The sequence below is a fragment of the Leuciscus leuciscus genome (genome assembly GCF_965113295.1).
Source record: "Leuciscus leuciscus genome assembly, chromosome: 11".
Taxonomy (NCBI): domain Eukaryota; kingdom Metazoa; phylum Chordata; class Actinopteri; order Cypriniformes; family Leuciscidae; genus Leuciscus; species Leuciscus leuciscus.
Genome location: NC_138735.1, coordinates 14922856 through 14944775, shown reverse-complemented (window position 1 = coordinate 14944775; position 21920 = coordinate 14922856). Strand labels below are relative to the sequence as shown.

The 21920-nt window shown below is 38.8% G+C and overlaps 2 protein-coding genes across 4 annotated transcripts in view; both read left to right on the top strand.

Moving 5' to 3' along the window:
• tmem108 (transmembrane protein 108) overlaps positions 1 to 2817 on the top strand; it is a 64524-nt gene extending 61707 nt beyond the window's left edge. For both annotated transcript variants that reach the window (XM_082184000.1, XM_082184001.1), the window contains exon 5: positions 1021 to 2817. In XM_082184000.1, coding sequence (XP_082040126.1) covers positions 1021 to 1137 — 117 coding nt within the window. In that variant the 3' untranslated portion in view covers positions 1138 to 2817. The remainder of the gene's footprint in view (positions 1 to 1020) is intronic.
• Positions 2818 to 12783: 9966 nt separating this feature from the next.
• On the top strand, positions 12784 to 21600 carry cdv3 (carnitine deficiency-associated gene expressed in ventricle 3). 2 transcript variants are annotated; one of them, XM_082184028.1, is made up of 5 exons: positions 12784 to 13200; positions 18131 to 18204; positions 18475 to 18602; positions 18690 to 18855; positions 20334 to 21600. In XM_082184028.1, exons 1-5 carry the CDS (start codon positions 13006 to 13008, stop codon positions 20458 to 20460), a joined length of 690 nt encoding a protein of 229 aa, XP_082040154.1. In that variant the 5' UTR covers positions 12784 to 13005; the 3' UTR covers positions 20461 to 21600. The 2 variants fall into 2 exon arrangements, with proteins under 2 accessions (XP_082040154.1, XP_082040153.1); XM_082184027.1 differs by having other exon boundaries at positions 12785 to 13200; positions 18128 to 18204.
• Positions 21601 to 21920: the final 320 nt, after the last annotated feature.

The window sequence follows — 21920 nt, the reverse complement described above, 5'->3', positions numbered from 1 at the left end:
TACATTTTCTATAGCTACTTTTTGTGATGTCTATTTGATGCTTTTCTCATTTAGCACAATACATACTTTAAATTATAATTTTTTGCTGGCGTATCATTATGAAATTAACAGTAATCATTGCAATCAAGACAATGTGTCCTTGAAAAACTCACCTAATGGTACCTGAGAGTGTTTTAACATGATTTCCCATTCATGTTACATATCGCCACCTGGTGTCCAGTGACCAGATTTCTAATTTAAAAAACTCACTAGTTTACAGTTGTTGTTTTTCCCTGAACCTTTTGTCAGATTGTAACCATATAATCCCTTCATTGACATTTTCCATTTCAACCTCTCCATGCTTCTTGTTTTCCACCTTTTCATTCCTGCTTGCTGGCATTTTCTGACAGGAGTGTGATGATGATGTGATGATGATGATGATGATGATGATGATGATGATGATATCATGTTTTGGATGCCGGTGACCCAGGTGTTCATATCTTCCTTTACCTCTCTTAGAGAACCAACAGAGACATCCACTCCCTTCCTTTATTCCTTTGTCCTCAGTATTCCACTAGTGTTTTTTAGTTGACTATTGTATCTTATGCTATTCACAATTTTCCGTAATCCCTCAGTTTAGATAGATAGATAGATTTGATAATAGTTGGATGGATGTATTCATTTTGATGTCTGAATAAGAATCCCCAATATGTGTGACCAAATACGAATGAATGACGAAATACATCGTCTTAGAATCTAGAGCCTCATAATAAGTTGTCTTTTCCCACAGGTGCAATTTAACCTGCTTCTTCCTTAATTTCCTCCCATTATTTCACACACGCCGTCTCCATGGCAATAGAGCTCAATCACTACACCATAGAAATGCACATTTGTGTCTATAAGAAGTAAAGAACATAGATCCTAAGAAGAATACCTGTTCCTTTCACCTTAACTGCATTTAGCTTTGTAGCAGCTGCTCTTAAGTGATTAGCTTTTTAGTTAGCCTGAAAGCAAGTGCTAATGTTGTTCTTTGTGTTTCAGGATCAGGAGACGTGTCTGCCCCCTAATGGTGACTACAGCGACAGCGGCGTGGTCCTGGTTAACCCCTTTTGCCAAGAGACTCTCTTTATCAACAGAGACAAGGCCTCTGATATCTAAACACACTATATTAAAAGGAGACAGAATCCCTGAGGATTTTCCAGTCTCTTTTCTTTGCTTGCATTTTTTTAAGAGTATATATAAATAACTATATACATATATGTGGTGAACCTTCAAAGACTGCGGTTTATATATGAAACTGGTTTCAAGGAGCTGAAAGAATATTACAAAAAAGAACAAATGTTATTTACTATGAGGGGGAGCCCTTGCATATTTTTCTGATGTGGATTTTCTACCAATGCTTCATTGTGATAAGGGTTTTTATGTCTTTTTTGAATAAAAACAGTAAGTGTTGTTGCTCATATGTTCCAGTGGCTTTGGTTGTGCAGAGTACTGAGAAACATGGCGCGTGGTGTAAGGATGCTTGTGTGACGTTACCCAAAATACTTAATATGATTACTTAAAAAAGCCTGCCGCACTTGAATTCCGTATGTAAGGGGATGCAGGGGTAAAGGGCATTGATTCTGGAACGGTTCTGGGATGGGTCCAGTGGATACTGCAGCAACCCTCGCTTCCCTCATGGAGGAACTAGAGGTGATTGCCTGTTTGCATTTGATGGATGCCGAATCATGACTTTCTGAGATGTTTGTCCCCAGTTGAGTCACCAGCCAAAAGACAAAACGACAATTGTCCCATTCCTTAGATGTCTGAGATGTTTTCATGAGTGTTTATGTCTTGTTGCATGCATCTGAGGTGTATGTGTGTCGTTAGACTATATGAAACAGGATTTTGTTTCTATCAAGATTTCGTTACACCCTAACACCCTAAAATTCACGTCGACAGTTGCACAAGCAAGTAGAAAAAATGATTAAATGCCAATGAAATGTCTCATACAAAGGCCTTTGTATGGTAATATTACTGTGCACCACATTTCACATCACATCTGTTCATATTGTATGTGTTTGTGTTCAACTTAGCAGGGCTAAGCACTATACTGTATAACTGTAGTGGAAATGCATTTTTTTAATAAACCCATTTGTTTATTCGCTATGTCATGCTCTGATGAAAATGGCACTACTATTGCTTCACAGGTTGGCGCTCTATATATATATGTATAAACATATATATATATATATATATTGTTAGAAGACACATTTTTCTTAGTGAAGGGTGAATGAGTGTGTTTCTGTCTGTCTATCTCTGTTCCTTGTGTGAACATTGACGAGAATAAATGAGACCAAAATGAATTCCTTATATTTCTCTTTGATTCTCAGTGCTTACTGCTCTATTGTACAGGTTTTTCTTTTCTTTTCTTTTTTTAGATGAATGTCAATGATGTCACTGGATGTAATAGAGTGTAATTGTTAGATATAAAGACATGCAGAGAAACTATTTTATTTTGTACTTTCTTTGAACATGTGCCACTGAGGTTGGTAACATGTTTTAAGACCATATCATCATCTTTTCTCTATACATATCTAATTTTTTTGCTGTGTGCTTAGCAGATTTTTATATATATATATATATATATTGTTTAAATGTATTTTTTCCCCGTTGTTTCCGTCCTTTTTGTGTGCTGGCATGAGTTTTAAATATGTAAGCAGAGGTAGCGATAATTGCTCAGCTGACAAGAAAAAACTGCTCTCACATATTATGAATCATGTCTAATCTTTTGTAGCACATAAACTGTACTTTTTACTGCTGAGCGATACAAATAAAAAGGCTTTTAAAGCATCTTCAGTTTGTTGCTGATTTTGATCTATATTGGGGTTTTGTATCAGTTAAAAGTGTCAATATTTAAAGCAAAATCTGTTTAAAAAAGCAAAGTGGAGCACAATGCCAATGTTTTCCCCCTGATTTAAATGGGTTACATGGTTTCTGGAATTTTCCCTGTTCACACTATATGCTGAATGGAGCTTTTCTATTCACAAGCTGTTCAGTGTGTCACAACTGGGACGTTCACTGGATCACCTATTCATTCACGGTCTCTCAAAAGGCGACAGATGTTTGTAGCCCTTTTATAAACCCTCTCGATCACATGCTAGAATGCAGTTAGGTGTTATAGTCTTTGTTTTGTAAATTCTGGATTGAGTTATTTCAGAAATTTACCTAATATAAAAAATATATATATTAGGCCTATATGCAGCTTTATGCTGTCTGTGTGTTCCATCTGAAATTTTTTTTTTATCAAATCAAGAGGGATGCTTAAAGGCACAATATGTAAGACTTTTGCATTAAAATATCCTAAAGTTTCTGCATCAGAAAAGCTGCCTTTGATATCCCACAATCCTATGGTGACAGTTGAGCTAGAAAAAGCAAGATGGCGTCTGAAAGGTTGCTGGTCAGTTTGTGACTTCTGATAGTTACTGTACTACTACTGTAGTTATTCAATTTTTGGGTAACACTTTACAATAAGGTTCATTAGTATGTATTAACTAACATGAACTAACAATGAGCTATACGTTTTAGCTACTGTATTAGTTAATCTTTGTTAATTTTAGTTAATAAAAATACAGCTGTTCATTGTTTGTTCATGTTACTTCACAGTGCATTAACTAATGTTAACAAATAACCTTTGATTTTAATAATATATATTAGTAAATGTTGAAATTAACATTAACAAAGATTAATAAATGCTGTAGAATTATTGTTCATTCTTAGTTCATGTTAACTAAGCTAATAAACCTTATTGTAAAGTGTTACCAATATTTGTTTAGTTTCCACCAACTCTCACTCTATTTTGCTGTAGACATTAAACTGTTACGCTGACTCAGAAGTCTGTCCAAAATCAGTTTCGTGAGGTACCATGCGCAAACGCTGCCTGTAGAGTCATTGACTATAAGGCAACGAGGCAACAAGTCAGCTGCCTAAGTTTAGCATATTTCCTTATAGTAGGTGAAAAAGAGTACGTGACAAAAGAAGTATGTCTGAATTCACAGTACTCATAAAACAGTAGGCAAAAAGTACCCGGATGACCTACTACTACTAGATTCTGAAGTGTGCATTCAATGGACACTTTACTATCCCATGAGGCCAAGGGAGAGGATTTATGAATGCAGTGAAGCGATGTAACTGATGCTAGTAAGTCCACACACTCATACTAAATAGAATGAACTTTTTTAGTGGTGTAAAGTAATTGCTTTACTCAAGAGAGTATGTGATTTTGGACGCAGCCCATGGCAATGGGTGAATCAAATGACCCAAGAAGAGTTTTGGATTAGACGAGAAATAAAACGAGAATCAATATCGTTGTGGAATTTCCTAACACTGTTTAACAAAAGTCTATGGTAGTGTAATTAAATACAGTAGGTCTATGTATTATATATAAATAGTAAGTCAGCCTCTTTGCAAATGCTGTGCAAAATGTACTTTCCCTGCCTTATCCCACCTGTAATTGCAGTGTTTTTTCTTTAATGATTCATCTTTTTTTTATTCATGTGTACTCATAACCTTTAATCAAAATAACTTCCCCTCCTTCTTGCAACAACATCTCTTCTCTTCTATGATGACGTGTTTGGCAGGATCACAGCAGTAGCAAACCACAACAATCCAATGATCCAATCAATTCCTGATGGACAAAATCGAAGTTTCTTCTTCTGATAAATGGCCCAAAGCAAGGCAATAACACTTAAAGGCATCGAGGGGCCTTTAATATTCATGTCAGTTTTTTTAAAGAACAGATTCTTACAAATTATTTAAAATACTTCTTAAAATATTATTGCTTTGTATTAATAACCAACTGAATTCTTTATATTATTTTTTATACATAAATAATATTTTATCTGCAGTTGTATGGTTGCCATTCAGGACATGGCCCTCCAGTGGTTTACCTCCTATATGAAAGAAAGGATGTTTTCTGTTAATCTAATCTAATCTAATGAAATCTTTCATCTACATCACTTCCATTATTATGGGGTCCCTCAAGGGTAAATTTTAGGACCATTACTATTTTCAATGTTTATGCTTCTGACAATGTATTACTTGATCTTCCAGAGATATGGCTTGTATTATCATTGCTTTGCTGATGACACAATTTTATTTTCCAGTATGCTAGGGGAAAAAAATATTGATTGAGAATCCCCTAAATTACTTCGCTGACATCAGGAACTTAATGTTTACTTCCTATAGTTAAATGGGAGCAAAACTGAACTTCTGATTTTTGTTTCTCCCAAGTCCTCTTTATGTAACATGTAAGCAGTGAGTGACAGGTGTTGGTGACTGATGTCATGGGAACTAATAAGGGTAACTATGGTGACAAACAAGGTACAAGGCAAAACAGGAACCAAACACAGGAAGTGAACACAGAAACAATGGGGAACTAAGAATTCAATTTAACATAAAAGTCCTACAAAACACAAGACAGTGCAGGGATTGTGACATAGCCCCCCCCTCAAAAGAACGGCTTTCAGGGGTGCAGCGGAGGTGGAATGGGCCTCCCATGGAGGGCCAGGTCAGTGGAGTCGAAGAGGGCCTGGAGCAAGCGGCCAGTGCGGAGCCATGATGCTTCAGGGGGCCAGTGCGGAGCCATGACGCTTTCAGGGGGCCAGGGCGGGGGCATGACGGGACGAGACTCTATGTAGCAGGAAGGGTTATGACCCCTCCTACTTGTTATGGTTTGGCCAATGGCCTGGCATCCGGTGCGTATAAGAGCATGGGTTACCGGTTCCTTAGTGTGCGTCATTATCCGGGGCCGTGACGTCACCCAGGCGCCCTGCTGCTTTTTGTTGGAGTGCAGTGTCAGGTGTTGCTCGTAAAAAGATCACTGAAGCTGCTTATTCACTGTCAGTGCTGTTTGCCAGTCTGTGTGCTTTCTGGAGAGTTTGGTATGGACATTTGAGACAGCGTAAGACCTATCTGCGCTTTCTGTCAACGAGTTTGTCGGAGACATTTGATTCCATCTACCGCATAGTTCGGGGATAGTAATCCCGGGACAGCATGTTTTGCACGCGATAAGGACAGTAGCGGCGTCCTGCATGAGAATTATCTGCCCGTTGCTTCATGACATAAACTGCTGTTTGCTCCGCTCCTCATCGGCTGCTGTTCTGTTCTGTTGTTCTGTTTTAACTCTTTCAACTGTTCTGTTTTATTTGTTTTGTGTTTTGTTTTGTGTTCCGACTCGAGTGAACCGACTCGAGTGAACTGACTCGAGTAAACTGACGCCACGGTCTCGAGTGAACCGTCTCGAGTGCCTCGTCTTGAGTGAATCGTCTGGAGTGAACTGTCTCGAGTGAATCGTCTGGAGTGAACTGTCTCGAGTGAATCGTCTTGAGTGAACTGTTTTCAGTAAATTCTGTTCTCCATGAATTTGTATGTTTATTTTGGTTTGATTATTGTATTAGTGAATTATCATTTTGTTCTTTTTGCATATCACTGTTTGATGTCTTTTTCGTTTGTTGGCAGGGCCTGGGCACCCGGGGGCAGACGAGTGACCATTTAGGTGGTGACGTCCTCACTGTGTGTCGTGGTCTTCTCTGACATGAGTCGTTGAGTGTGTATTAGTGTGTGTGCACTGTGTATAGAGTAATTTTCATAAGGGTGATTTCTCGAGACTGCCTCTGCGGGTAAGCCCAGGTTCCTCTGCTGCCAACGATAGAAGAAAACAACTGAGATGAGTGTGATTGCTGGTCAATGCCTCTTTTAACTATGAATGTTGCTTAAATAAAATACTTTTGTACGATTACTAATGTCTCTGACTCAACGGTGATTGGGACCTGTGTGTGCCTTAGCTTAGAGGTTATATTAAATTCTTGGGGTGAAATTCCCCAGGTGGCGTAGTCGGAAATTACAGCAATTTGAGTTGAACCACGCCCGCTCTGCTACATCTAGAAGGGCGGGGCCATGATGGGACGAGACTCCGGAAGGGCGGCCATGACGGGACGAGACTCTGGAAGGGTTACCATGACGGGACTTGTAGCACTTTTGCTGCCCTAAACGGAAATTCACTTCTTGTCTTTACAAAACAAGTACACTCGAATTAGTGCCAAATATTAGTCATCACAAATCTGACGCAAAACTTGCGGTAACATACTAATCCGTTTAATCTACTTGGGAAAACAATTTCAGAGTCGGAATAAAATCAAATGTAACAATTTAGTATGTCAGGTAAATGTATCATGCTAATTTCATAATCAGTTCAAAGATAATTCAAAACATCAAATGCTCTGGAATAAAGAGAGAAGATGCGAACCTGACATTATAAAATACATGATGCGGAGTGCCTGCATACACTCCACATCACAGGCTAATTTGAGTTACAAATCGCCACAAGCCTTCTTCAGCAGCTCCCTAAATACTCAGACCAAGGCAGGAACCTCTTTTCAAATGTAAACATGAGTTCATAGTTGGAATTTGCATTAATCACTGTCCCAGACTTACTAGGGACAAGGGTTGATTTACATGGGGGCACACCCACAGCAGTTAACAAGATATATCTAAACTCTCCACACCTTATTACCTTTTTGGTTTACTTCTGTGGGAATGAGACCTTTGTACCAGTCGCACTGAGGCATTTCAAATGATACCAAACATGTATAATACTGGATGATAATTGTTCATATTAAACCATATAGATTTTTGGGTGAATTCAGGTAGAGATGGGTGAAGGGAATGATGTGTAAATTGAAAGGTGATCAACTCAAGTGTGATCGTGTCTCGAATGGGGATGGTAATATAGCAAGAGAGTTCAAATGTTAATTTCCTATGTTTTCTCAGAGAGTAGCCCTCTCTTCCAGTTCTTCCAGTTTCTCCAGTCTTGCAGTTTTCCCTCCTTGACACCGTGGGTCAAATTCAGATGAGTCACTGTTAGACGTTTGTTGTAGTCTTTGAGATTTAGCTCAAAAATTGTCTTTGCAATGTTAGCATCTGTAGAAGCTTTCAGAGGGCTGTGTTTGCCTGCAGAACACCCAGTCTCACCAGGTGTATGTAGCTTGAGTTCAGCAGGTGGATGAATGCGTTCAGGTTTTCTTCCTGTGGTCCAGCGTAGAATGTAAGCAAAGTTCATAGAGTCAATCTGGACCTTTGTGACTTGTTCAGTTGACGTTTCATTCCTTCATGGAGAAACTTCTGCTTCTGTGGCACCTTATCCATGACAATAATCTGTCCCCTCTTTACCAATTCTGTCACCTTCAGTGGTGCGATTGTCTGGGCAGACCTCAATGGATGAAGGGGTTCTCCTTGGTTCCACACTGCTTTGTGTGAGACACTTGAAAAGCATCTTAAATGTCTACTTCACGATTGAGCACTGGGGGACGGGGGGTTATACTGGCTAAGTCGCAGTCAATGACATGGTTAAACTGTAATTTTTGTAATTGATTGAAGAGCTTACACTTCAGATCTATCCGTTTTTGACAATGTTTCTGTTATTAGTGGTATGTTGAGAAATCAGGGGCCCTCTGATTTTCCAACCACCACAATAACAATCAGAAAGTTTAAATATTTTGAATTTTAATAGCAGGTCTGCCTCTGCTTTAGAATTTCCACCATCGATTTGTGACTGCAGCCATTAGTATGTATATTACAGTGTTTTCCCATGAGTGTTTTGAATAGTGTTTGCTATGTGTGTCTGTGTTAGAAGCTATCTGGATCTGTTAGTGTGAAAAGATGGACAATAGATATTTAGTGAAGTAACACTTTTGGACTCTATGCCATCTTTGTCTTCTTATGATGTGTAGTGTTCAGCCTGGATAGACTTTTCCAGGTGATGATGCTGTGAGGGTGTAGTGATGGAGGTGTATGTTCAGTGTTCATGTCTAGGAGATGGGTGGAATCTAATCTATAACTCTGTGTTACAACTTTAGTTCCAGTTCTATACTGGGAGGCCATACTTGTGCAGTGATGTGCTACTGTGTGGTGTGAATGGCCTCTTGAAGTGTCTTTTCACCCATCTTCCGAATCTCAGGTTATGTTCTAACAATCCCGCTGTCTTGGCTTTGATGCAAGTGGGGTCAGGCCCATCCTGGCATCCATCCTCCAAGGAATTGCAGTGGTAAACCTGAGACATAAACAAATGCAGAGAGAACCACAGTTAATTCTGATGTTTTCAACAGCTTCAAATTCAGACATATGGAATTATTTTACTTGCTCCATTATCATGTCCATTGCCATTTTAATTCCAGTTGTCACATGAAACCGAGTTTCAATTGACCAGGTCTGAATTATTGCTGTTGTTTCAGTGCAGTGTGTGACACCTAAAGCTATTCTTGCAGTTGAGCCTTCACAGTCTGCTGTGTCATGAGCATTAGATACCCCAGTTCTGCTGGGGAAATTTCCTGGATTAATCAGAGATTTTATCACTCATAGTGTCATGAGTTCCAATGGATTGATGCCCATGGCTTTACTTCAAGTTGCTCTCATTACATCCAGATCTGTGGGGAGAAATTTTCGGTGTTGCCTGCTTAGCATTTGCTGTTTTATAGTGTCGTTCACACATTTAGTTAGTGCAGATCTCTTGTGACCTGAAAAAGGCTGTGGTACTTCTGTCTGATGTTTAGCATTTCACATCCTCCTTGTAAATTTACTTCCCTGATCAGATTAAATGTTAGTTGGTGCACCCCAGTCAAGGATGATTTGATTTGCTATTACCTGTGCTACACTTCTAGTCGTGTTTTTGGCACTGGATAGCAGGCCAATGAAAATTGAATTGTAAGGATTAATGTCACACTTTTCCAATGAATGCCTTGCTTGGCGATTATAACATAATGTATATTATAATTCGAGTTATAATACAATTATGTTATATTTAAAAGAATATAAATTAAATAATATTATTTCTGGTCTCTGAAGAGTCTGGAACAACTTAGTTGTCAAAGTGTTCGTTTTGCAAAAGACAATTCTTTTGATTTGGCCCTGCAGTCGTATGCTGTACTGGCACGTGCATTGTATGTACAGCCACAACATTCTTTTGAATAGACTTCAAATCATACTCAGCTGACCGTTACCAATTTGTAGCAGTAAATGAAGAGGTGTCATATCGATCACAAGTTCAGTATGGCGTACCACAAGGCTCAGTACTGGGACTGTTTCTTTTCATCCTGTACATGCTACCCTTGGGAGATATCATTAGGAGGCATGGCATTAGTTTTCAGCTACGCTGATGATACGCAGCTTTATATTTCTTCGCGCCCTGACGAACCGGAACTGGGAACACTTCCTATAACACCCAATGTATATTAGCGATTATCGTTATTAGAATGGCATCTACGCTAATATTAGTCTGTCTGTCTCATCCTTATCCCGAGGTTACTGTAGTCAGCTGGATCTGGCCCATATCTAGATCAAATGGTGGACCTGCACCTAGACATGACCAAAAATGCAAAAACTTGAACATCAGCAGAGAACGTGTCTTCTAGTCAGTCCCCTGTGAAGGCCTCATTGACATGACAGCAACCCTGATCCTAAGGAGAGACCACAAAACCAGACAGGTCCTCCGCACAGATCCCGATGGCCAGCTTCAGCTCCATACCAGCGTGATTAATCGATCTTCAAGCAAAAGGAACTAGATCAATATTTGAATACTACCGATCCACAATCTGAATTCTGACTTGTGATGCAGCCTGGAATCATAATCGCAGCATGTTTGTTTGTTGGCCAGAGGAGAACTGGCCCCCCAAACTGAGCCTGGTTTCTCCCAAGGTTTTTTTCTCCATTCAGTAACCAGATGGAGTTTGGGTTCCTTGCCATTGTCTTGCTTAGTTGGGGACACTTAAAGGGGTGGTATAAGTCTTTGATGTCCCCAGAGTGTGTATGTGAAATTTTAGCTCAAAATACCCCACGCCCACAGATATTTTTATATAGCATGTTAAAATTTTACATTTTTGAGGGTGAGCAAAAATGCCCAATTTCGTGCTCAACACTAAGCGTTATAAGTTTCAACGCTATAAGTTTCAAGCTCAGCGCTCACAACGTTTTTGTGTCAGTCCCTTTAAATGCAAATGAGCTGTTGCTCCCGGCACAGAGGACGGATGTTCTTGTATGTTCAAACCGTGTCAGACAATGATGGAGAGACTCAAGAAGAAGTGACAACATGTAGAATGTAACAAGACATTTCTGAATGGTTAGTTGATTAATTTAGATAGCTTATGTGTAGTTATCTTCTAGTCATTGTTTAGCATATTCTGTCATGATAATCTATAAATGCTTTGCCGGGGGCGGGGTTTATGTACATTTTAGGGTTTGTGATGTCACTAACCCGGGAGGAATGTTGTGTAGTCCCTACCAGCCGTTTGTTGTAGTCCTTAAAAAGCAATTTCTTTAAAAGATAATATCTTCCTTTGCTTTGAACTTTGAGCGTTGTAACTTTGCAGATGTTGTTTATGCTAAAAGTTAGAAAAGTGAAATCATAATCAACCACCCCATTAATATTCAACAATATTATTGATTTGACTGTACTAATGCTGTGGTATGAGAACTGAACTGAGCTGGAAGATGACACATTTTTTTTGCAGAACTATTTATATATTTAATAATTTATGCTCTTTCTTTACAACAGAACTGAATAAACACTGAACTGACTTCAGCTGAAAAGCAGCAGATATGCATAATTTTCCTGTTTTCACTGTAAAGCTAATAAAATAAGGTGACTTAACTTGACTTGAACGGTTGTGCGTCTCCAAGCAACAACGTGTTTCATTATTGAACGAATCTATGGCTTTGAATTAATCTGGAGAGTCAATGATTAAATGATCTATTCATAAATACACTTCACTTGCTTTGTTTTTGAGTGAATGAATGAATGAATGAATGAATGACTCACTCATGAAGACAGTGACTTGTCGCCACCTACTGACGATTTTAGTTACATCATTTCATATATTTTTTCTATTGAAAATGTTTTTATTTAAAACATTATCTCATAACATTGTTTATGCCATTGTAATTGCATTCTTACCACATCTGAGCAGCATTAAACAGTGTGTAAATACATCTAGATGCAGCTTGTGCCACTGCAGTGCAAAGATGGCTTTTGTTTCATTTGGTTCAAATTGCTGATTTAGTTAAATGTATTGTTTTATTTATAATATTAATAATTTAATTAATGGAATTTTAAGAATTTGACATAAAACATGAAAAATGTATTAATGAAAAAAAAATTGTTGATGGAAAAGCTGTGACTGCAGTCTAAGTGGGAGAGGAGGTTATGCAGAAAGATGTTTAATGCCCACACTTTAAAAAAGTTTGGGAACCACTCTGGAACAAGCTTCCACTTCATGTCAGAGCAGCCTTGTCGCTCAACGTTTTTAAATCTGTTTTAAAAACATTTTTATCCTTTATCTTTTGACTACATTTTAAATATAAATAGGCAGGTTTTGTGGTTAAGTATTGGTAGCTATTATAAGAGTATAAGAGTTCATTATGTGTATTGTAAAGCACTTTGGTTCAACTCCTGTTGTTTTTAAACGTGCTTATAAATAAAGGTTAAGTTGAGTAATATTGAGAAAAGTTGAGTAATTTCTTTTATGCAATCGTGTTTTTTTATTCAGTATAAAACGGCACTACATATGTAAATGTATCAGTAGAAATGTTTTCTTTAATGTGTTAACTAAATTACTCAACAAGTCTTGTATAACTACTAAAACAAAACAGTTGCACAATCTGGCAAAATCACTGTGCAGAATCTTCACCCTGCGATGTGATTGGTCGAAAACTAACATAGTGCTCAGCGATTGGACAGCAGAACTGTCAAACACAAATCTGCTTTCCCATCCGGGTCAGATCGGAAGCAACCCTATCCGGTGCATTGGGCGAGTGTGTGTCACACTTTCAGCTGGTGAGTGCTAGGTTGCTCTCAGCACACCGTTAACCTGCGGATTCGCATGAAACACGGATTACCGGGCAGACACACACGCAAAGGCTCGTTTGCTGTCGTTTCAGACGCTGATCTGATTATTTCTGAGCTTTTTTAGTGTCAAGTGAAGGAAATTTGGGGATAAGATGGCGGATGTGGCTCCGGCCGGCGTGGAGAAGAGTCTGGATGACTTCTTCGCCAAGCGCGACAAGAAGAAAAAGAAGGAGAAGGTCAAGGGAAAGGAGCAGGCGACCGGAGGAAACGTAATGGTGTTGAAAAAGACGAAAAGGGAGAAGGAGAAGTCGACGAAGAGTGAGAACCAGGACGCGCAGATGGAGAAGGTAGTCAAAAAACACACCGGCTGCGTCACAAACCCGTGAGCTGCCTTGCCTAGGCTAGCGAACATTCAAACGCGCTTGAAACGTTGAGCAATGTGGGCTAAGCACGCAGTTCACTCGGCTTTGTGACGGCTAAATAGCAATAACAAAAGGTTATATGTTTAATTTGTCTATAAGAGAAAGTTGATGTGATGTTGTGTTGTAGCCATCATGTGTTTGTGATTCTGAAAGCTATTAGGCTGCTTAAATTTACAGTTAACTTTAAAATCAATTTCGGTCATGATTTACTCACCCTGCACGACTTTTCCTCGTAAAAAATAAAATAGAAAAATAACAAAATTAGGTTTTTAGCAGAACAGTAAAATATTGACACAATTAGTCATTTACTTAAGTTTCAAAAACATTTCTTACAATTAAAGTCAATAGTGAATAGTACTGTTATTCTGTCTAACATTTCAAATGGGAATGGAGCAACACGAGGGTGTGTAAATGGCGACAGAATTGTCATTTTTGGGTGAACCATGCCTTTACATTTGCATTTAAATAGAAGTCGTGTCTGAAGTGACGTATCTTGGGTGATATGACATCATACTGTTCCATGGGGAATCAATCCTAAGTCTTGCAGGGGTCTTATAACTGATCCTGTAACTGTCCTCCAACGCCACACCATATGCTCGTTCCTCATGTCATTACAGAATAGCTACGTGCTAATGAGCGATGCTTGTGTATGATTGTACTTTTACAATGACGTCAGATCGCTTTAATTAAATCCTACACTTTTCAAATTGTGATGCACATCGAGAAATATTGTAAGTCAGTTGTGCTGCATCCCATTTTGCCCACTGTGCCCTAAAAGTACGTTCTCTTTTGAGAAGAAAACGTATAGCCTAGTTTTGAATGTGTAACAGGAGCAGGGACATTTTGAGACATGCTAGTACCACGTCATAATTGTGTCTATGAAGTTGGAGTGAAATGGAAATTCACCCTATCTATTTTCTAAATGCATGTTATATATCTTATGTGATCAATCAATGTATGCATGGTTAATTTTTCGGATTTTTTTTACCTCTTAGTGTTTAATCAAAGCTGGACCTTTCTGTGAAAATGACAGACTGGTCATATTATGCAGGTCTTAGCCAATTGTTTCGTCTGTTTAAAGTCACCATAAAAATAAAAATTGATTTTTTTTAAATGGAATATTGCAGTATTTATTATTAGTGATTTATCTGTGCACATTCGGAGATGTGACCGAAATCTTGTATCATGATACGAGTAATTTTATTTCACGGTAACGATATATATCCCGATATTGTTATTTTTGCTGTAAATAAGGGTTTTATGATATTAAAATTTGAAACCATTTAAGTTTCATAATTCTTGTTACCATTTTCAGTATTACAAAAAACTAATACTAGCATAAGAACTTAAGCCTATTGAAGACAAAGTGATAATGAAAGAAAAGAGAAACTAATTATAAGCAAATAGGAAAACAAACTACAATAGATCAAAGACAAATAAAATTGACCTACCTCAAAAACTTCAAGCACTAGAAATAAAAAAAATACATAAATTGTATAATCAAATGTATTAAAAAAAACTGCATAGTCTTCACTGTGTAAATTAAATATGCATTTACTCTTAAGTTAGTTACAAAAGTGATTCAGTGAAGAACTTAAAAAAATGTTTTACATTAATAACGACAGCAGGTAAATTTGGATGCTGTCACTTTAAGACCGACTGCACGCATCCAATAGACTCGTGCGCTTTCTTAACCGTTTATGTTCACTTAGGACATAAATGACTTTTCTTGCAAAGAGATGGTCACTTTGACACAAGTGTATTTAACCGTTCAAGCCCAATTAGTCAGCAAAAAGCCCTCCGTTCAGTTCTCAGGCGCTTTGAGCTTTCAAGTGCGCGCATCTTTCAGGCAGCGCTGAGAAAATCTTTGACAGCACACGCATATATCGAAATGAGTTGTATTTCGCTGCTTACTGCGCTTCAACGGTTAAAAATCACTTGTTTTTAAATGCAATACTTAAAAAACGCATGCAAACTATAAGCTTTTGTGACACCGTAGCACAGCGACGTTATGTGAGCGTAACCACTATAGAGACGATAGTCCAACATCTCTACCGGTTGACAAATTTCTACCGGTTAATCGCAGCAATTGCAAATGATCCAACTTTCCAATCAATTCCTGATGGACAAACAAAGCCCCACCCTACTTTAGTTTTATTGTTTATGCCATTTCACTTAGATATACATCAGAGAAGAAAGCACTATAGCAACTTCTGTCAACTTTAAACCCACCCCTGCAAGGTTTCCCACTTCTCAAAATCCAATAGACTTTATGCGCGTTTTGTCTGACCGCCCAGTTACATCCGGTGCTGCGTCGGAAGACGTTTTTGCATTCGGTGGAGATAATGGCAAATTACCAAGGGGGCAGGGTTTCATATTATTTTGAAGTTTCCCCGGGCGCCGCCATTGGCTAGCGGACCCCCACCTGCTGTTAGCATCCCATTGACTCCATTCATTTTGGCGTCACTTTGACAGCGAATAACTTTACATCTGAGGCGTTTAAAGACTCCATTTGTCCATTATTTATTTCTAAAGAAACACGACAATGTATAAAATGCTCCATTACCTTGTAGCTTCCGTTATGGCCCCGTAGAAGCAATTTTTGTAAAAATAGGCTAACGATTGCGTCATAACCACGCGACTCTGTCGCACAGTAGAGAATTGCCGTATGGACAGGAGGAGAAGCTCACAGGCAATCGGGGGGACGTGGAGGCAAAGTGACAAAATAATTAATCAGAATACTTAGCAAAAGTTTCTCCTGCTGCTAGCTTATGGACACCTCCTACTCGCACTCTCCGTCTCCGCAAGTTTCGGAAGGGAATGATTTAGATTTCTCTTGGCACAGCTACTAGGATCTACGTCGTCAAGCTCAGTTTGAGTCTGCGCAGTATGCTCGACCCCCAGGAAGTAAGAGCTTCTAATTGACTTCACTTGTCTCCGTTGAATCCAATGGGGTCGCTGTGTCCAGTTTATATACTGTCAATGCAAATTACACTCGCTGTTTACAAGAACTTCCAGCGGTTAACGTGAATGATGTTTACAATATTGTGAGGCAGTTAGCTGTCACACCTAAGAGTAAGAAAGAAAAGGGCTTTAAATTATATATTTCGAGCTACATCGAATACTGAGGGCGAGTATTCTCTCGTATCATGTGAAATCCGACTAGCGAATCGGTTTCTAAAATCGTTGTCTCCGTTTCTGAGAAAATGATGAAAGTTTTGAAATGATCAAATTTTACAAACGTAATTACAAAGACTACAAACCCAAAAGGCGATATGGGACCCAATAAGGTCCCATGAGCCGGAAGCGGAGGGGAGGGACTTAGGCACTCTCTATTGATAACAGATAGAGAGAAACAGACCACGCCCTTTTTCATTGTGACGTTAAGACCATGCTCCCAGATAGACAGCCAGCATCCTGTCACTGGAAACTGGCTGTTCAATCATCTTGTCACTGATAACGTCTTCATATACACATTTTAGTTTGTTTAATTGATCCTACTCAAAAGTTCATTTTAATCTGGTAGGTTGTGGGTCTTTTTTTTTTTTTTTTTTTTATGGCCAAAGGTGGCTTTTAAAAAGTTCACAATGTTGTTGCAGATGAAATTGCTTCACACAACTTTTTACAGCACTTCTCTATTGTGAATAATTGCGTTGCAACTTGGAGGTTGATTAAAAGTGTCATGAACCCCCCCACCCCCACCGTGGGAGTGTAGTAGAGTGTGAAAAGAGGGGAGAAAACAACCAATAAAACAGACCTGCAACACACTCATTATACAGACACATGACCTATTAAAATATGACCTTGGAGAGAGAGAAAAAACAGAGTTGAGGGTTAAAAATCTAACCCTATATAACAAACTGCCAAAACCAGGGAGAAACGTGGAAGATAGAGCAGTAGAGTATATGAAATATGTCCATAAAAACTTGAAACGTTGTTGAACTCATAGCGGTGTTCCGCGCAGAAACCGCTCTCATGCAAATGTGTTTTGGGGTTTCATGACCCTTTAAGGTGTGTCCCTAAATTTTCAGCTTGTGCTCCTAAAATTTTCAGTAAGGGGCTGCAGTGCTCCTAGTAAAGCCCTGAGTTAATAGAAATTGAGGTTTCACTCCTGTTATAAGTGTGCCCTTTAATTTTTAGGCAGTTTTTTTCTCCTTAGGGTTAGGTCTGTTTAAATCCTCCAGTGTGGATGTTGAGAATATATTTTATTTACATTTACAATTAAGAGTACGTTTACACAACAATGATGCACTTTGCATTTTTTACGTACAGACGACAACATTGTCAAAACGATCTCCGTTCACACGGATCCGCAAAAAACGACTAAAAACACTATATTCTGCTGTAGTTGCCGATGTTACTACATGAGGATTGTAATGTTTAGAGCAGATGTCTTGACAAATGTCAGTGGACCGGGAAGATTTTAAAACGAGCCGTTCGTTCATAAATCTCCAAGATCACTGTGAAAATACAGACCGGAAGACAAAAGACAACGAGCGCAGCGCTGAAAAGGGGCGGGGCTACATAAGGTCTATAGGCTGAACACGTAATACACTTGTGCATGACGTTACCGTTTTTACAAATTCATGAGATGATAGCGGTATTGTTTTCAAAAACCTGCACTTTGAAACTTGTTTCAGGCCCCAAATGCCATTTTGTGTAAATAAAAGGACAAAACGCATAGTTTTTTGTTGAAAACTGTGTCGTGTAAACGGCTCCTAAGTCGAAAGTGAGATGCTCTCAGCTTCCCTCCTTTCCCCCAAAAATTTATTATTGTGCTGGTAACCACAAACTTGGTAGTTAAAAGTAGTTTTACAACTTAAGTTTCACCTCTCTTTGTCTTTCTCCCCAGGAGGACGAGGAATGGAAGGAATTTGAGCAGAAGGAGGTGGACTACACTGGACTCAGACTCCAGGCCCTGCAGATGAGGTGTGAAGAGAAAACTGTTGACATTAGCTAATGAATTTCATGCTACTGATCATAAATATTATGCTGTTCGCATTTGCCATTTCTTATTCAAAATGTTCTCAGTTGTTTTATTATTGGAGTTGAGGTAAACACAACTTCAGAAAGCACATTTCAGCAACTACACTTTGACCTTGGTTTTCAGCTAACACAAATGTCTCAAAGCACTCTAAATTCATTTAAACATTGACATCTCTGTTGTATTACACATTTTTATGTTTGTCTGTCTGACAGTGATGAGAAGGAGGAGGAAGAGTATGAGAAGGAAGAAGTGGGCGAGGATGGTGAGATCATCCTGGTCAGTGGTGATAAAGTCTCTGGACCCTGGAATAAATCTGGCGCCCCCCCTTCAGCTGCTCCGGGTGAGTCTGCTGCATTGGTATAAATGGCCAACTAATGAAAGTATTAGTTGAGATCAGTTCTTAATAATTTGTCTCTTTTTCCATTAGTCGAGGAAGTTGAGGTTCCTGAGCCCAAGGCACCTGGTGTGTATCGTCCCCCAGGGGCCCGGTTAACCTCTACTAAAAGAGGCCCCACTCAAGGGCCTCCAGAGATCTTCAACGACGCCCAGTTCCCCTCTCTCCTCTCCACCGCCAGACACGTGGAGACTCGCAAGTAAGCAGTCACTGAGCTCCTCTAAAAGCCTGTGTTCTGATCGTTTCTTAATCGGTACCTTTAACTTCCTTCCTTAATCAGTACCTTTAACTTCCTTCCTTCCTTCCTTCCTTGTTTTTCCAGAGTATGTTAGGAATGGCATCTAGGCCTATCTGTATCCATTACAAATATATAAACATCCTAAAATGTGTTTTCCTTATAGGCAAAATTCTATACATTTGATTTGCTTAAAGCTATTAAAAATACTATTTGGCCACTGGAGACTAACTCTTCTCTAAAAACTTTCTCTGAAACTTATTTTATACAATTGTGATTTATTTATTCTAAAACGTATTTGTTCTAAAACAAGGCAAGGATGGGCTACTGAGTGATTTTTCGCAATGTACACTCATCCGGATCTCATGTTTTCTTAATGCCTTGTACCGTTAAACGTGTATTACTTGGATGGGAATACGCATGTAAATGATATGCAGATGACCTTTTCCATAGTAAAACTAGGCTTTGTAAGCTCCATATATGTTTTTTTCGGGGAGATGAATTTACGCACAATCTTCCGCTGACTGGGTTTAAAAAAAGGACTTTTCTGCAGGTTCTGGCTGCTCTAGCTTTTGTGCGTACACACTTTTAAATCTACAGAAAGTGTTGTCCTGATACGTAAAACCATAGAATTCAAAAGGGTGTACTTTCTTTTTCACATGACTGCATATATGCGTGTATACTAATAAGAATGACAAAAGCACAAAATTACTAAAACTCATACTAAAAATTTAAATATAAAAGTGAATTCAAAATAATAAATGTAAGAATATATAAATAATACTAAAACATCACCATGCCAAAATGTGCATTATAACAATGGATGGCTTTGACATTTCTGATTGGATAAAATGCAATGTTTTAAAAAGTAAAACATTGCATTTTAGTTTATAGGGTTTTTTTATTTTTATTTTTTTATATAAATGTATTTTAGTTTAGTTCCAGTTTTCCCCAGTTATGTTAGTTTTTATTCTTTCAGTAATTGGAAATGTTTTAATTTAGTTTTCATGATGATACCTATGAAGTGCAAACTATTCTTGACTCATTTAATTGGATTTTTTGATAACTTTATTTTGATGGTCTCTTTTGAACATGTACTTTGCAATTACATGCCAACTTACTCTAACCCTGCCAGCCTACTAAGACTCTACTAACACTCTGATAGGCCAATTTTCACCCCCCACCCCTCGACTATTACTGTTTTTATTGATGAACATGGATCTTGAAAATCTCAAAATGAATTGTGGTTGTTAAATGCAGTTTTTGATCATAAAAAGTTTGAAAGCAGCTTTGCTTTTTTTTTATTACGGCAGAAATACCGTAAGAAGTATTTTACAAGGGGGGTCTTGGATTGTGTTGGACAGTTGATTCATGGTAAATAAAAAACTGAACCTAACTGATAATGCATAATGATGCTGAGAGAAACTGTTTTCTTGTTGTAGGGACAGAGAGATGGAGAAGACTTTTGAGGTGGTCAAGCACAAGAGCCGGGTCAGAGAAGGGGAAGGCCAGGGGTCCATGCAGCAGTTACAGTTAGATAATCAGTACGCCATCCTGGGGGACAAATAAAAGCCATCTCCCCCCTCCCCCCCAAGCCTACCGCCAGTGGTACAGTAAGACTCGCAGGGGGAACATGACCTGCAGCTGTCTGATGCAGTCCTGACTGAGCTGGAGACGCCTGTGCCCTTCCACACACACACACTTCCACACACACACCTAAAATCCTTATCAAGCAACATCCACAAATGAACGCATTGACACATTTAGCCATTGAAATCCTCTCATACACACACAGGGCTGATAAAGGCCCTCCCTTATCAACTGCATTCAGACGGGCTGCAGCAACAGGAACTGACTGAAATTTCAAATTCTGCTTTATATGACACCAAGTTCACCAAGACGTATGATACTGCATCAAACGAACAAGGCACCAAATGTTTATTTCGGTGGATTTCCTCATGGGGTTGGTTGGCCGTCAGAGCCACTGGACATCGGCCAACCCTGAGAAAATGAGAAAAGCCACTCAGAGGATAGAGTTCAAGACATTGTGTGAGAATTAAAAAAAAAAAAAAAAAATGCTGAGGTTTTTTTTTTTTTTTTTTTGTCGTCTTTGCTACATCAGTATAGCTCCTGAACCATTTGATTTTTTTTTTTCTTGCATTGTGATGACAAAGCTGGGAGTTTTCGGTTTGGGCACTAGAGAGGGGAGACTACCTCAGTTGCATATCTGTGGTTACCATGTCGACCAGGTCCTGGGGTCTGATTGGCTGCAGGAATTAACACCAGTCCAGCCAAAGAGGAGCTATTCAACGTTTCAACCTTAAACTTGAAAATGATATTTTTCCCTCCCCTTGTCAGGTCTTCAAATTAATTTTTTAAAGTGGCCTTAATGTTTTGAATTTAAATACAAAAGTGTTGGGGGAGATATTTACATATAAATATATTTAGAGAATGCGCTCTGAAAGGCACTTCCTTGTCGTGTTGCAGGTAAAGCCTGCTTGATTTGATTCTTACCACTCTGAGGTGTAAAAAAAAAATGCCACCGTAACCCTCTGAGAATGTAGTTCTGCGCTAGTTTGTCGACATATTGCGAATAATGGATGTTCTCTAACAATGTCCCTTTAACCTTTTCATCCATGTTCCTCTCCTCATTTTATTTGATTCCATGATTATTGACAACATTATTAAAGTTTAACCTTTCTAATCTCACATCATGTTTCTGGTTTGATGTGTATTTTTGTGATTTCTTGCTGTGGCCTGTAGAGGGCGCTGCAGTCATTGCTATGAAATACTCTGCAGTGTCAAATGCGTTCCTGTTTATGTGTGGAGCTGTTTTACCATGTTAAACTGTAAATGTACGCGTATAGTAAGTATCAGAATCCCGGCCATTCTGTATATGCATTAAAACCCCTCAGACTCACCATGTTGTTCTTCTGACTGGACAAAAACTGCTGGGCTGTTTCGTTATCTGAACAACTATGTGAAAAAATGTCTCTGAATTTTAAAGTATATGACTAGTAAAAATTACT